Raw genomic sequence first — 15,884 nt, forward strand, 5'->3', positions numbered from 1 at the left:
TTCTTAATGCCCTAAATAGATCCCCTTGTTAATGTGGCATGTTACATTTAACACACTTTAGTAGCTGTCATTATGCACTTCTGCTTTTGGGTTATTTTATCGTGTTATATACTGGCATTTGAGGTGGGGGCGGGGGAGCGGCGAGAGAAAGGATGGGCACCAGAGCCGTAAACACCGAGCGGGTTGGGTTAGATTAGATGAGATTGGATATTGTTGCTATGATCAAGAAATCCCTTAAAAAGGCCAAAATCCTGAACTGATCCTACTCTCAAGTTTTGCTGATCTATTCAAAGCCTGACTTCAAATTTGAATCTTTTTTTTGATTATTTCTAAAAGTTAGCGTGAAGAAGGGAGAGTGACGTGCAAAAAAAAAAAAAAAAAAGGGTGGAAGCTCCGCTGTTAGAAACACAGGTAAGACAGATCATTGGTCAAAGAGTGGTTGACATGTTCCTTCGTCACAATGTAAGGTACGAATGTTCACCTGACAACGCCACGGCTTCATAAGAATCGACGCTACGTGCAATCGCCTCGTGTTTGACTGCCAGCGGATACAGCAGCTGCACCAGGATCAGTTTGGGCTACAATCCCAGGAGGAAGACGCCGGGGCAGAGAGAGAGAGAGAGAGAGAGAGAGAGGACGCAGAAGCGGTGGAAACAAATAAGGCCGCAAAAGCTAAGCTAAAGGCTAAGCCGCACTCCCAACCATCCTTTTGTCAGACAATCGGAATGCTGCCTTCTGCCACGGACTGAATCTGGATTTACAAAGCTGTTTTCAATCAAAGCCGTGTTTGTTGAAGTTTTTGTGGCTCTTCACATTCTTATTCTAATTTAACCTTGTACTCTGTGCTTATTTGCGTTTCTCTCCCTGTTCATTTCTTTTCACCGCGGCGGAACCGTTTTTTTTTTTTATTGTTTTTTTTTTTTTTATTTCATAGACAAATCCTGCAGATGGAGAAATCACCCGTCGTCCACGCGCTGAAACAGAGCAATATTGCATGAATAAATTATATAAATCAGAGAAGGGGGGGGGGGGGGAGTTTGAAGGTGCATGGTAAGAGTTCTGGGACCACAACTCTCAGGAGGTCAGTGAAACATTCACCCACGTCACCTCAGAAAAGTAACGAACAAATAAATGGAAATCCAAAGTTTCAGGAGGTCAAACCACGAAGAATAATGACCTCCCTCCCTTCTCGTATTCACGGAAAAGGACAGGGAATGAGGGACGGGATTGAATTTCCAAAGAGCCGCATAGCTTCAGGAGGTACAAAGAGGGACTAACCTTGTTCTCCCACTGAGCCCACAGAGTGGTTTATTAAGGCAGAGGAGAGCACCACTGGAAGATGCTCTCTCGGGTTGAGCACCCAGTCTCTGTCTGACTGACTGACAAAGAAGCCCTAATTTAAAGCAGGCATACTCTCCTTCAAGCAGCTGGCCTACTTGGCTAAATGAGGATTTAGAATAAGGCCCAATGGGAATACTCCAGTTTATCCCAATGTTTTAAAGAGACAGAGAGAAACGGCACCTGAGCAGACGACACCAGGTTTCGAGGGTCCTCAAGCTTCCCTACCGCGGCACCAATCAATTATAGAAAAAAAAAAAGCACCAAAAAAAAGGCAAAAAAACTAAGCCCTCACAAGGTGCCTCTTCTGAACCGCACGAGACCAAAACATGGACTCTGCGCAAGACGTGATATGGCAGCAGAACCTAAGTTCAAGCTTTCAATTTCACAATGATCTTTAATAAAAAAATCCAACCTTTGGCCAACAGCGTTTGGCCAACATTTCCGTTGCAGGCCAAGGTGAGCTCACCCTTAGCGACAGCGTGAGGCACTCGGACATCCAGAAGTAACAGGAGCAGAATCCAGCATCCTGCCATCCAACATTTGGCGAGTTGTCCGACGGAAACTTGAGTTTATCTCGACACTTCATGGCTAATTACAGTCATTTAGTCACTGCCGTGAACATGCATTTAACAGTTGCTGCAGCTATGTGCCGCTAATGTTATTTACTTCCCACAACAAGGTCCCATTGGACCTTTTGTCTCCCCCACATTACCCACAAGGCCACTTTCCTAAAGGGGAAGGCACAGCCGGGGACAAATGTTTTTCAAAGTTCTTCATAACCCCTCTGACAAGGGACAGTTTGAGATTGTTGTTGTTTTTTTTTTCTTCCCGTGACAAAACTACGAATGAAAACTGCATCCACTTCGGCTCGTCTTGTCGACCGACACTCGGTCGACTATTTTCGGGCGGGTATTTCAAGATGTCCAACTGAGACTTGTTATGAGAAGTCCCCAAACATGCTGAAGGGATGCACGTATTCCGTCTGGCATGGTGAAGCCTTTGGATCCCTGAGGGTGAGTTGGAGGACCTGGTAGGGTAAGGGATATCAGGGCCACCTTGCTGACGAATACAATTAGTGCTTTGAAGGGCAGTGCTAATAGTTTCAGCGTCAGAGGTTGACCACTCTAAGAGGAGACTTCAAGAGGTAACCCTTCCCTCAAAAGCAATCTTTGTTGTAACTGTGGAAAAACAACTCCTTACCTGCCTGAAGAAAAAGTACAACATAAAAGGGGGTTTTTCCCCTTCCCTCTGTTGGAGGGTTTTCTCCCTTAAAGAGGAGGTTTGTTTTCCCTCCTAGCTTATGTGGGAATTGTTGAATTGTTGGGTTTCTCTGTATAATGTTGTAAAGTCTTGCTGTGAGGACTTTAACGTGTCAAGTGCCATGAAATAACCTACGTTGTGATTTGGCGCTACATAAATAAAGTTGAATTGAAAAGAAAGTGTTTAGCTTATATTTCAGTGTGGACTTTTTTTTGATTTATTTTTTTTGATTTACCACAATCAAAATAGTCCCATGATCTGACATTTGACTCCCCTCCGCCCCTCGTGCCCACATTTCCACTGTACCCTTCCAACATGTGCTCTGTGCAATCAATTACTTTTCAAATCTGACAAAATCTTTGTAATCCATCCGCGAAAGGCAGTCTTTTTTTTTTTTTCTTCTGTGTCTTCTGTGATTATTCATCCAATTTTTCAGTGCTGAAAACAGTTACGGTGATTGTTAGTCTGTCAGACAACCGTGACCACGGTGTTGCCATGAAGCAGTTATCATCACAACGCTTACCACACACCCACGATCATCTTAAAAGTATTTCTCCCCCGTTGCTAATTATGTGTTTATTGTAATGTGGCAGGCGGTCAAAGGTGAGCACGGCAGGGCAATCGACAAAGGGCTTCATGAAATATCACTATATAAATATGAGGTAAACTGTTCAGTATGTACTCTGGGTACTCTCTTTAAAATGGTGCCGGTAAAAAAAAAAATGTCTCAAGCCCAATTCTGGTCAGTTTCTATCATTTAATCACGCTTCTCAAGCAGTGCAGACGCTTTTCTGCTGGCATTTTTCCGCCTTTATTTCCGTTTCTCTTTTGTGATAAACTATGAGGAGCTGCACCTGGAAACCTAGATTACTCGGACTTTTTCTTTTTTGCATTAAGCCATCTTTCAACAATTTGCATGACCTCCCCGTTACTAAGGGAGCGTAGCCGACCAACAGCGCAGTCACCGAGTGCGGTAAGTACTAAGGCTAAGTAGCAGCGAGATGCCTCCCGTCTCCACGGACGACTACCACAAAATCCTGCAGAAGATTTGCAGTCCTGGAAACAAAAATCCACCGACTAGAAGTGAACGTGGAGGTAAATGGACTGTATATATATATATATATATATGACCTTTATTTAACCAGGTAAAATCAATTGAGAACCAATTCTCATTTACAATGATGACCTGTCAGCACAGTCCACACAGCGACACAAACAAGCACAGATACAAAACAGTACGACAAACACGTGAGGAAAAGGCTAAAGAATGTGTGGGAATGATACCACTTTTACCGTGGACTGAAAACAGCGGACGAGCCGAGACACGGCGAACTGGCACCGCCGGGGGCCACCAAGAAACAAGAGAGGGGGCTGCGCAGCGGATAGTACATCTTCAAACAGCAGTCCTCCCTGGAACTCTCTCTGTGCAAAGCCGAAGAGGAAATCATATCCTTAAGATAAGGGAGGACGGGTAGCAGGCAGAGCCCAGCGCCCTGAGATTTGGGACGCGACTGGCTGGCCTGCACGGCCACACCGGCGGAACACCTCCTCAACCCCTGCAGCCGAGGACGCAGCCGAGGACGCAGCCGAGGACGGAGCCGAGGACGCAGCCAAGGACGGCTGTAAAACCAGCAAAAAAAAAAAACCTCCACGACAATATGACTTGAAAACAGATTTGCTCCATTGTCGCAGGATCCCAAATCTCCACAACATGGGTAAGCAGTTATCTTCTCAAAGCGGGGTAAGGACCGAGAGTAAATCTGAACGTAGAAGGCCTGCAGGGAAAGCTAATGACCGGGCCCGAGACTCTTGATTGTAAAGGATGTCAGAAGGATGTGCAGCAGGACGACCAAAATCCTCTGCTTTCCGAAAGATACGGCCTCCGACGCGAGAGGCAGAACCCCTGGACATCGTGGCTGAATATCCAACGGTAACAAAAAAAAAAAAAAACAACAACAACAACAAAAAACATCATCGTGCATACAGGAAGCTGTGAAACAACAGTCCGAAGCGAGACTTTATTGATCTGTTAAACACGGTCAGCTGTGTCGATGCCGAGGCGTTTATCGGTGGCCGTCTCCCAGACGAGGAGGGGGAGATGGAAAAAGATCTGTTTGTTCGTTTGCACCGAACAAATGGCTGTCGACCGCATGTACTGTCCATTCAGTGCATTTTAAAAATCGACAATTTCTACCTTTTCCGGGAGCGCAGACATCTTCTTTTTTTTTTTTTTTTTTTCAAGGCAAATGGAGTTCGCCTGAACAAGTCAGGGGTCAAATTGTTTACCTCTATCCTATTTTACATCCTGCTTCACCCATCTGTTCCCTCTGTCAAGAGACAGGAGGAGTCTAAACAAGAGATAACCGCACAGCATCGCCGTGGAGACCTACAGGGAAGGATGCCCCCCCCCCACACCCCCCTCGCCTAAGGAGAGCCAAGAGGAGGCGTCTCCAGAGTCGGGACTAAACATGGAGAAGCAGCGTTCAGTTTTTACGCTTCACCTATCTGGAGCAAACTCCCAGAAACCGGCAGGTCTGCTGCAACCCTCGGTTCCTCTAAATCAGGACTGAAGACTTTTCCGTTTGCTGCTGCCTTTCACTGAACCATATTTGAGGATGGTTTTTTTTTTTTTTTTTAATGCTTTTATGCAAAGCACTTTGAATTGGCTTTTTGTTGAAATGTGCTATACAGATAAACTATTTATTTCAAGGTACTTAACGTAGCAGAACCCTGCCTTCATCAGATTTACCTTTTAACTCCAAAACCTGAATATATTCAATCTTCAACGATACAAAAGAGAGAGAGAAAAAAAAAAAAAAAGCAGCAAATCTTCACATTTGAGAAGCTGGAACTCGATGATATTTGGCAGTTTTCCTTGATAAATGAAAATGAATTAACTTATCAAAGTTGTTGATTGACTACTCAGTTCAGCATTACAGGGGATATTTAGACCTCATTTACAAACGTAATGCAAGCTTAGAGTTTTTCAGTTATTGAAGATGTCATCATCAGTGTTCGAACATGTATTTGTTCCGATTTTAGCCAAAAGAAAATAACAAAGTGTTTGTTTGTTTTTCTTCTCCACGTTTACTTGGAAGCCTGGACATTCAAAAAGACTCTGATCCGCAGAAATCCATCGCCCGTTATTGTTCCACGATCGAGAGATAATGCAGCTCATCAGTATTGATGAGGTGCCTCCCGTGAACTTTGATCGGGTGGCTGTTAGCAGATAAATCAGCTTAGCACCCACCGACGTATTTCATCAAACCGTCAACAAGTGTTGCTCACCGAGCATCAAAAGGGGACTTTCAAGAACTGTATCCTCACGCATATAAAAACAATACAGTGGGTAACATAAAACTGATGTTGCTTATTAGTTCAAGAATAAGACCACGTATTCTTTCCATCTGATAGATGACGTTCTGTTGCTGGTGTTAAAAAAAAAAAGAGAAAAAAAAAAAGAGAAATATAAGAGGCTGAAATGATAAGTCTTGCTGTTTGATCGATAGGGAAATTAGGCAGGCGGAGATGAAAATATCTTTTGACACGGACTAGGGAGTCCTCCACTCCCGCTGACAGTTGCTCTATTACATGACAGCCTGATTTCTGTTTCTTATGCTCCCTTGCGTAGCTCTAATGAGATATTTTTAGCCTGCTGCGAGCAGCTGCGCATCAGTTCCAGGAGGAGTGAGTGCGGGGTCAATTATTACAAATAAACAAATAGATATACACCTTCGTCACGAGGCTACCGTTAATCTTCACTTTTACATTTCAAATTTGAAATATTTTTCGGTTTCCATCTTTACGTGGATCAAAATTAAAAAAAATAAATAAAAAAAGGGCTAAAAATCCAATTCAAGGCAGACATCCCCATGAGCTCCGGGGCCTTTTGTCTCAGTCGAGTCAATCACAGGTGTTAAACCCGCCGAGGTTTTGTGCACAGGTAAAAATGAATTCAGACGTGCAGAGTCGTGGCGGGGAGCAAACGAAAGAAAGGAGATAAAAACAAAACGGGTGTCCCGTTTTCTCCTGGTGAAACACTGTCACGCCTATATGCAGCGGTAAAATAGGACCGCCGCTGCTCCAATTTTATCTATTTTTTTTTTTTTGGAGGAGAGGAAGAAAGGAGAGGGCTTGGGCTTATATCTTCCAAAACTAACGTTATAATATATTGCGCTACGGACAATTCATATCCATGTCAATTCACACACACCTGGGAATGAAGCGCATACATTCACATACAACAACAAGCAGCAAGGTAGATGCCCGCTAGGGGGTGTGTCATTCAGGAGGGGCTGTTCTCTGGGCAAACCATCTGATTGCACGTTTTTTTTTTTTTTTTTTCCCCCACAGGTTAGAGAATAAGACGTTTCTCTGAGCAGTAATAAGAAAACTTTGATAGCTTTCTTGTCTATGCATATAGAATATCATAAAAAAAATGACCATACTATAGTGCCTTGTAGGGTTGGGACAGTATGCTTATACTATCATGAATCCAATTCACTGCGGGATTGTTGACTGTTTTTAACACTAGAATGTGGGGATAAAGTTGAGTCATATCAAGAAACTGCATAACACGAGTCCTATTTCCAAAAATGATTTCAATCAAGTTGAAGTTTTCTTGAGTGTTGTTTCTGCATTTATATTGCTATAAACCTTTCCGGCTCGGTCTTAAAGCCGTGCTAACGGAAGTCTGTCATTTGGAACACCACTTAAGAGGTCAAAGTTAAATGAAGCACAGCAGGATGGAGTTGTAGCAGCAGAGGTGAAGCATGCACGCATGCATGCGTGCCAAAAAGCTATTTAGCGCGCTTGTGAAGCGGGCCCCTCCAGGGACGTTACGTTCCTGCCGGAACCAATTCAATTCATAATGTATTTATTTTGTGCCAAATCACAACACCGGTTATCTCAAGGCACTTGACAAAGTAAAGTCCTTACAACAACAGAACCATGATAGATCAACACATCGGGTATGTGCTTATGTCTCAACAACCGGAAGGGCTCATCGTGATGAAGCTGGCCAGCAACCACACCGACTCAAAAACAGGATCTAAAAATCGCAAGCTTTTCCTCCTGAATGATACTAAAATGGTGTTAAACAGGAAGTTCAGTCAGTTTACGGCCTTTAACACAAGCAATTAGGGTCAGTGGACACACTTGAGGCATGACAGGCGGACTATTTAAGTGGTGACGGAGACACAAGGACATTCTCCGAGGGGGCCACTGAGTCATCACTTATGCTTGTGTCACAGGGCCTGGATGAACAGGCTCACTTGGTTTTCCGAGTCATAGGCCACACAGATCAGCCAGGACCTGAGGGATGAGCTGTGGATACAATGACAAGACACTCTCAAATGCCATTTAGACTGTGCACGTGGCTCTGCTTTGTATTATCTCCCTTTTACACATATACACACACACATATATATATATATATATATATATATATGGATATATCCATCTCTTTCTTGTCTGACTTGAGCAGGGTACTGTGTAAATGGCGTGATGAGCCCCTGACATTAGCCGTTAAGCCAAATGCTGGCACAGTACACACTCCTGATGAAGTACTTTATTTATGCACTCTCTAAAAGTGAACGTGTGTGTGTGTGTGTGTGCGTGCGTGTGCGTGCGTGCGTGTGTGTGCGTGTGGCAAAAGGGATTCAGGTACCGCTGACGCAGTCTCAGTATACACCGCAGGGTTGAGGGTTGGGTTATCACCCATTGCTGAGCTTAAAGCCGATATAAAAAGCACCTGGCTGTGGCATGTTGAGCGACAATATGTGTGTGTGTGTGTGCGTGTGTGCGTGTGCGTGCGTGTGCGTGACTTAGAAAGAACTGAAAGGGCTAGATGAAGGTAGACCAAAAAAGACCTCTTAAAAATTTAGTGAATTTTGTCATTGTTTAGCTAAACGTGTCTGAGCCGAAAGATCCACAGAACACTGACAGCATCACGCACTCGCACAATTAAGGAGTGCAAAGACTGTAATGTACTTCGATGCCTATACTACCCCACGGACTATATTTAGCTCTCCATCTCTTTTGTTTCCATGGGAATGAAGAGTTCACAGTGAGCGGCCAGGGCCTCGGGTATTTTCCAGAAGCAAAAAACGACAGAACGGCCGTCCTCTAAACCAGAACTAGCTTTTCCACAGCCTGGTGGGTTTGTCAAGTGATGATTTCCACTCCACCGAGTCCAAGCATCACCAGGTCTGTGCTTAACCATTGGCCTAGTTTCCCCTTCACACGAGGCAGTGCCGTCAGTGAAGACAGGCTTTCACTACAGTACATCTGGATTATGTTTCGGTTCTGAGATTGTCCCAGTATTAAGGGTTTTATTTTAAATGGAAGGAATAAAGAGAAGCCTACGGATTTGCATCATTGTTTAACTTCAAACTTTAGTTATGATCGATTTAATTTCAAAGACGGTAGATAAATAGGGTAGTTAAGACTTTGTCCAACATGTAGAACATCTGGCTCGCAGTCTCACGGGACACTACAACAACACTTCGATGTAAAGACAAAAGGTTTGATATGAAATTCAGATACTGGTATGTACGATTGATGTATTTGCAGATGAACTTGAACTCTGGATCCGGGGTCTCAGACTTAAGACTTAAGACGTTTATTAATCCCGCAGTGGGGAAATTTAGTGCGTCTACTGTCTCCAACCAGTAGATTGTGAGAAACCCGGTGGGTCGGTCGGAGGCCGTGGATGCTGCCCCAGATGTGACTGTGACTGTTTGCACTGTCCGTGGGTCACAGACCGCCGGGATGAACCGTGTCGGAAAGTCTTCCTGACGTTGTACTTAAAATGGTCGACCGCAGCACTTTGCGGCCACGTCAACATTCCTTCGAAAGGTCCCTTCGGCGGAAAAGTATTGGTGGCGATGCGGAGCCGAGGTTTACGGCCGCATAAACCCTTCTCCAGTGAGAATGGAGCTTCCTGTTTGGGATTTCGCATCACGCAGCGGCGGCGTTGGCAGCGACTCTGGGGTTTCCCCTCATTTAATGTGACCTTCAGTTCAGCCTGCCCACTTCAATATCTATCAGCCGGCAGCAGGCTACTGTATCTGCCCGCGTTTGCCTGAAGGAAGAAAGCGCCTTCGGTGCTGTCGTTTCTATCTCTGCTGCACACCACTGCAGCCGTTTGAAACCCCTGTAAACCAGATTAAAGCGGTATTTAGAATATGAATAATTACAATACGCACGTACAATCTACCGAAAAATGTAAAGTGCCACTGGATAAAAGACAAAAATAACAATGTACAAGTAATAGGGTTTTTTTTTTGTTGTTTTTTTAGTTCCATGAAAAAAAAAAAAAAAAAAAAAACTTTCACAGCGTAACAACCCCCAGAGATTTCCAGTCGCACGCGTTCGTCTTCCCATTTCACTCTCATTTGTTCCTTCAGGTGAGGGACACCGGGCGCTCCACGAGGGCATTCAGCCAAACCAATCTGCGAATGGAATCCATCTTGGACTCCCTTTCTATAAAACACCTGCCCGACACTCCCTCTTTGCTCTGCTCCCTTTCGTCGCTCATGTTCTACCTCTCTTCTGGAGCTGCAGCAGCCATAATCGCACCACAAAGCTATCATTCAGCCTTTTTGCTACGAGGCTACGGGACGAACAGGAGATATTGCGTCTGATCCGACAAGCACAGGAGAAAAAAAAAAAAAAAAAAAAGCGATATTCTCTTTTAGTTTTTTTTTTTTTTTGCCATTGCTTGTATTGCGTCTCTTTTAAGACTACATGTAAAAACCACTTCTCTTCACGCCTTTGCTAACGCTGTGAGGAAATCCCCTGCTCCCCCCCCCCCCCCCCCCCCCCCCCCCCCGAGACACTACATCTGCCGCTGTGCAGAGGCTCAGCCTCACCATGTGCCTAGTGCTTGCGTGTTTCTGTGCCCTGCGTTCTCCCATCAGCCCATTAGGGTCTTGGGCGGGGATCTATCAAGCGGCGCGGCACCCAAGCCAGCGGGAGCCTCGGCCCCCCCCGCCGCACAAGTAACGACGGCGAGAATCGTTTCAGTAAAAACTCGCGGAAAATGAAAGAATCCAATCTTCTGCTTTCCAGACAGATGCTTCCTTTACAAAAAAAACAAACAAAAAAACACCAAAAATGTGAAAAAGATTTTTTTAAAAAAAGAGTTTTTCTTAATTCTGCATTGGCTTGCGTTCCGAAGCGAGAGACGGCTCTGTGACTCGTGTGCAGAAATGCGATGCCGGGGTTGAAACTGGAGAATGAGTCACAAAAGGAGCTTATTCATGTTGGTGCCGCTTTGATTGAGTGAAGAGACAAAAAAAAAGGGGAACGCCAAGAAAAAGAAAAAAAAAAAAAAAAAAAAGTGAATTTAGAACCGGAGGAGTACGTTGCAGTCTGAAACCTGACCACGACTGCAGAGAAAGATAGGAGCAGCGTGGGAAACCATGTATGTACAGACAGACAGACAGACACACACAAAAAAACAAACAAAAAAAGGAACTTGGTTTGAGATCACTAAAAAGGAACCATTCTCAGCAAAGAGACCGTTTCAGAGGGACCGGGCGGCTCCAGCCCCCGGTGTCTTTACTCAATCCACTCAAGCAGCATTACAGGGCATGTGCTCAGCAGCCATGTACTCACCCCTGGCGGACAGCTTCTTGGTATTGATTATTTTTGCAGCATATTCCTGCCCTGTGGAAATCTTCATGCACCGCCTCACCACGGAGAAAGCACCCCTAGGGTACACAAAGAGTTCGGGGTTAGTCACTGCGTGGCAAGATCTTTTACAAAAAACGTACGAGGACAATCCGACATTTTTGTTGCGACGGGGACACCGAAGGGGACGACGAGACCCCTTACGCGTTCCCGCCGCGTCCACTTTCCAATCCCCCGTTTTGAGCGGGACCATTGCGCACAACGGAGGTCGGCGGAGTTTATTCTTGACCTTCGACACCGAAGTTCACAAAAGAATCCCAGCTGATGTTTAAACTCACCGACAGGGTTGGAAGCTTGGAAAACATCTGACCACTTCAATCGGCAGATGGGAGTTTGTATCGTTTGAATGGAATTGTAGATGTAGTGTCGATCTGAGGTCATGGATATGGTCGAAATGTCAATTCTTACCTTGCTTTATTTTACAATTTAAGCACATCTCTGTAAATCTCATCGTCTATTTATCGCACCTTCCCGGGGGATATTTTTGTATTCATTTTTGTCACGCAAAGCAGTCTGAAACAGTCTCGCGTGCGATCGACCGCGACAAGATTTCCACCTTACCCGAGTTGAGCGGAGCGCTCGAAAGACATTCGCCGTTTTGAATTTCCTCACGTCGACGACTCGTAAACCAAAACGTTGCGAAGGAAACGTTTCGTTTCCCGCACGGGGAGGTGGAGAACGAGCTGCAATCTCAATTTTCATTCAAACGGGTCGTCCTCGCACCTGAGCAGGTAAACACGGGTCTCAACCAGAGCAGGGACCATCTAAAAAAAAAAAGTGCAACGCCTGCCCCCCCCCCCCTCCACCCCAAAAGAAAACAAATATACTACAAAGATATTCAATAACTTCAGTCTTATTTTGTGTAGTGTTAGCAAAATCACTTCACACAACAGTGATCGCCTGTTGTCCCCCCCCAATAAATATGTACCAAAACCATACACCTGGAAATTAAGAGTTGTGTACAGCCATATTTTAGCTTATTAACCAAGTGTTGTAATATTATATTATATTATATGAATCAGTGGGCGATTTTTGTGGTATGTGCTAATGCACAGATGTGTGTGCCCCCCCCCCCCAGTGAAAATACAAGTGAAAAATGCTGCACTTTCATCAGTGAAATGACTTGGGAGGTTTTTGTGTCGAATCCTTCCAAGCGCAGCATTTTTCACACGTTGCCATGGCGACCGTCGTGTGTCGAGCCGCTTCCCAAAACAGGTGCGACCGGCAGCCGGACACCGTGTCTGAATTTCTCCTGCGCCGGCACGGGTAGATCAAGCTCATTTGGACATTTCAAATCATTATTAGAAGCCATTATGACTCTTAAGTTTGAACTCCAAATAATGACCAACAAGGCTCACGATAAGGACGCATTGGTCAACTGTTAAAAAAAAAAGGTGTACGTTTTCCCTCCCTGAACAGGTGCAGCCAAACCGCCGGGGCGGTGGGGGGGGGGGGGGGGGGGCGTGTCGATCAAAGCCAAGCGCGCACCTGACCGCCCAGGCCTGATAACAGGTCTGATCAGAGAAACATTTGCAAGAACACCTGTGCAAGCAGACCACAGCTGTGTTAGCAGCTTTGACATCACCCGGCGTTTGGACCATCGCGGACAACGTTGTAATGTTACCCAGCACGACCGCTTCATACGTTTGTTTTTTTTTGTTTGTTTAGGACCTTTTACAACAATGCAATGAAGTACCCGCCAGGTGTTTCATTCACTGGGATTACTGATGAAAAGGTTTGTGAACGGAGGTACCGAAGGGAAACTTTTTTTTGTTCGCACTCCGCCCAGCTTACCCTTCCTTCGTTTTGGGTCTCGAGCGACTGATCGTTGCAGCGCCGAGCCTCAAAGCAGGCTGCTCGCGTGTAATCGTTTGACAGCATTACGGAAAGGATCCCCGACACAAAACAGAAATCGCGAGAAGTCTCGCTCGACTCTCTCTCTCAACGCGGTAACTTGAGCTAATTGCACGATCTCCGTGCCGCCGCCCTGAAGCAGTTCTCTCCACTCGTGGAGCAGCATTTTTCTGTGAGGAAAAAGAGGCTTTTGGCGGAGGAGTTCTTCCTTTCTTCGGCCGGCTGCGGTCACCCCGGTTAAACCTAATTACTGCAGATCGGATGGTCTGAATGACACAGTGCGGAAAGCAGCACTAAGTCTTGTGTGGCATTTTGTGGGAGCAATTCGGAAAATGGGCAAACACTAACCATTGTTTTTTTTTTGTTTTTTTATATCTTTTAAGGCCCATTTTGCGGCTGCTGGCTGAAAGCGGTCTCTTTCCATACCGGATCGTTTTCAAAAGCCGTGGTACCCATTACTCACCTGGATGCACAATGATAGTGTGGCGGATTTCGAGTGGTGCGAATGGACCGGGTCAGTTAGGCCACAGAATGTGTTTTGTTTTGTTTTGTTCTTTTAAAAATGAAGCCTGGGTTCAAAAGTGCCTAAACGCGTCCCTTTAACACGACATCCCTGAAAGGTGCGGGTCTCGTTTCGGACTGCTTCTGAAATCCCTTCTGAACAGAACAGATTTGAACAATCAGTGTGACACTTTGATTGCACTTTTAAAACATGCTCGGATCTCTTTTCTTGAAAAAAATAGACAGACCCTCTTTAAATGAGACCGTGTCATGGGGGCTGCACCTCGCACTCACACGTTTCCCCTTTTCTAAAAGCTTTAAAAAAAAAAAGGTGGCAATTTAAAAAATAAAAAATAAAAAAAAATATGCAGCCTCGTATCTAAATATCTACGCACGTAACGCAATTACAGGAATTTTACATTGAGGTACGTGTTCAGTAAACACACACATCCGTAGATCTAGTACCGTTTTAGAAATCCCAAAACCTACTTTAAAGGGCCACAATTCTGAAGACAGAAAAGAGCAACATTTAATGCAATTTTGCAAACGTGATAAATGATCAGTGCAGGTAGGGTTTTTACTCTACCAGCTGAAAGGTACTCACCCCTGGGATGTAAAGTACGCGAGCGATTGCACCCCTAGGGTCGGGCAAGACAGGAGAGCCACACCTTTTCAAACCTCACAGGGTTTTTTTTTGTTTTTTTTTTATCTGCCAAAGGCAGAATTCGACTGCACCGTTTAAACCGTGCTGCACAAGTAGCTGCAAACATACGGTCTCCGTAGCGGGAGAACCAAAACTGCTTTTATTTTGAAAGCGCTGTTGCGCGTACGAACCACAAACAGAACAGAAGAAAGGGCCGTCGTCTAAAGCCGTTTGCATTTTTGTACAAACGGACGACGGAAAAGTGCGCGAACACTGCCCACTTTTTTTTTTTTTAACGTAACACATTAGTGTCACTTACAGTAAACCGAGTTCACTTAACTATTTCCGACCGAGAGCGACGCGGTTTGACCCACCTGTCCCGCTCCGCGGGTTGACTCCCAACACCAAAATTCCCTTCCCAAATTTCTGCTATTTTAAGTTGTTTTTTTTTTTTTTCTCTCAGGTCGCCGGAGGTTAATGTCGGGTGGAGCATAATTTAGACCCACTGACAAATTATCACGAGTCTTTCTAAAAAAATAAAAAAAAAAAAAAAAAAAAAATCGGTTCGTCGGGCGTTATCGAGACAGTCGTTCCTCCGAAATTACGCACCGGCGGGCGGGGTAAACGAGTAGGGAGAGCCGATAAAAAAAAAAAAAAAAAAAAAAAGTTCAGATAGACAACGGCGGCGTAGAAAGAATGAAACATTAGAACCCGGGGTTAAATAAAGATCCGGCGTTATTTTCGAGCTTGCTGTAATTTGTTAATAACCAGGAAAAAAAAAACAAAAAAAACCGGGAGGAATGTTGAACGGGACTTTCGCAGAAGTCCTGCCCGCACGCTTTCATCAAAAGGTGGGAGCAGGTAAGGCGGAGGTATCGGTGCAGGTTTCGGTCAATATAAACAGTAAAAAAAAAAAAAAAAAAAAAAAGCGGCGGGCAATTTAAGCTCCACTAACAATCTAAAAGGAAAACAACTTACTTCCCCAGCTCCTCGTACAGCTGGTACTCATCGGTAAACCTGGTGCAGGTTGTTGAAGCCATGTTAAGGGTGAGCAAAGGGAGACAAAAACTCGGGAGCCTCGGCCGCTGTTAATACTCTCCGCAAATCCTTCCTTCACCCCCCCCTCCTGTGTTCAAAAGTGCCACTTGTCGCCTTTCAGAGGACCAAAAAAAAAAAATATATATATATATATAAGCAAAGTCAGGTTCGGTTCGGAACGAGTCCCGGATGTTGCGGAAGCTCGGCTTCGCTTCTCCCCCAGCTCCTGTTCGCGCACACCGGTTAGTCCTGGGACTTATCAGGGACGTCGCGACCCGCCGTTGTGTTCGTCTCCCCCACTGACACTTAGATCAAGTCGATCGCAGTCAAGACAGACTTAATGTACAATGTTGCACATCCGGTGGTGAAACTTCACAATGAAATCCTATTTGACGAGCGTTTAATAACGCCCCCCCCCCCCCCCCCCCCTGATTGTCGATGTATTTTGGTTATTTGAAATGTATTTTAATGAAAAATTAATTATTGATTAGGCTAATAATAACACAATATTATTTCATGTATTTTAAGATGCTATTCCAATGTAATCTAT

General features: G+C 44.9%; 1 protein-coding gene across 38 annotated transcripts in view; it reads right to left on the reverse strand.

Annotated features, from left to right (window-relative positions):
• Positions 1-15,631, reverse strand: part of camk2d1 (calcium/calmodulin-dependent protein kinase (CaM kinase) II delta 1) — a 96,615-nt gene extending 80,984 nt beyond the window's left edge. For 11 of the 38 annotated variants that reach the window (XM_069159087.1, XM_069159064.1, XM_069159089.1 and 8 more), the window contains exons 1-2: positions 15,275-15,628; positions 11,224-11,318 (exon numbers count right to left, since the gene is read on the reverse strand). In XM_069159087.1, the coding sequence (XP_069015188.1) occupies positions 11,224-11,318; positions 15,275-15,336 (157 nt within the window). In that variant the 5' untranslated portion in view covers positions 15,337-15,628. Of the gene's footprint in view, positions 1-11,223; positions 11,319-14,670; positions 14,824-15,274 lie in introns of those variants that run through there. The other 27 variants (XM_069159062.1, XM_069159068.1, XM_069159065.1 and 24 more) reach the window with 13 other exon arrangements.
• Positions 15,632-15,884: the final 253 nt, after the last annotated feature.

Source organism: Embiotoca jacksoni, unplaced genomic scaffold (genome assembly GCF_022577435.1).
Source record: "Embiotoca jacksoni isolate LCO1_2020_lvr unplaced genomic scaffold, fEmbJac1.0.p SCAF_24, whole genome shotgun sequence".
Lineage (NCBI taxonomy): Eukaryota > Metazoa > Chordata > Actinopteri > Embiotocidae > Embiotoca > Embiotoca jacksoni.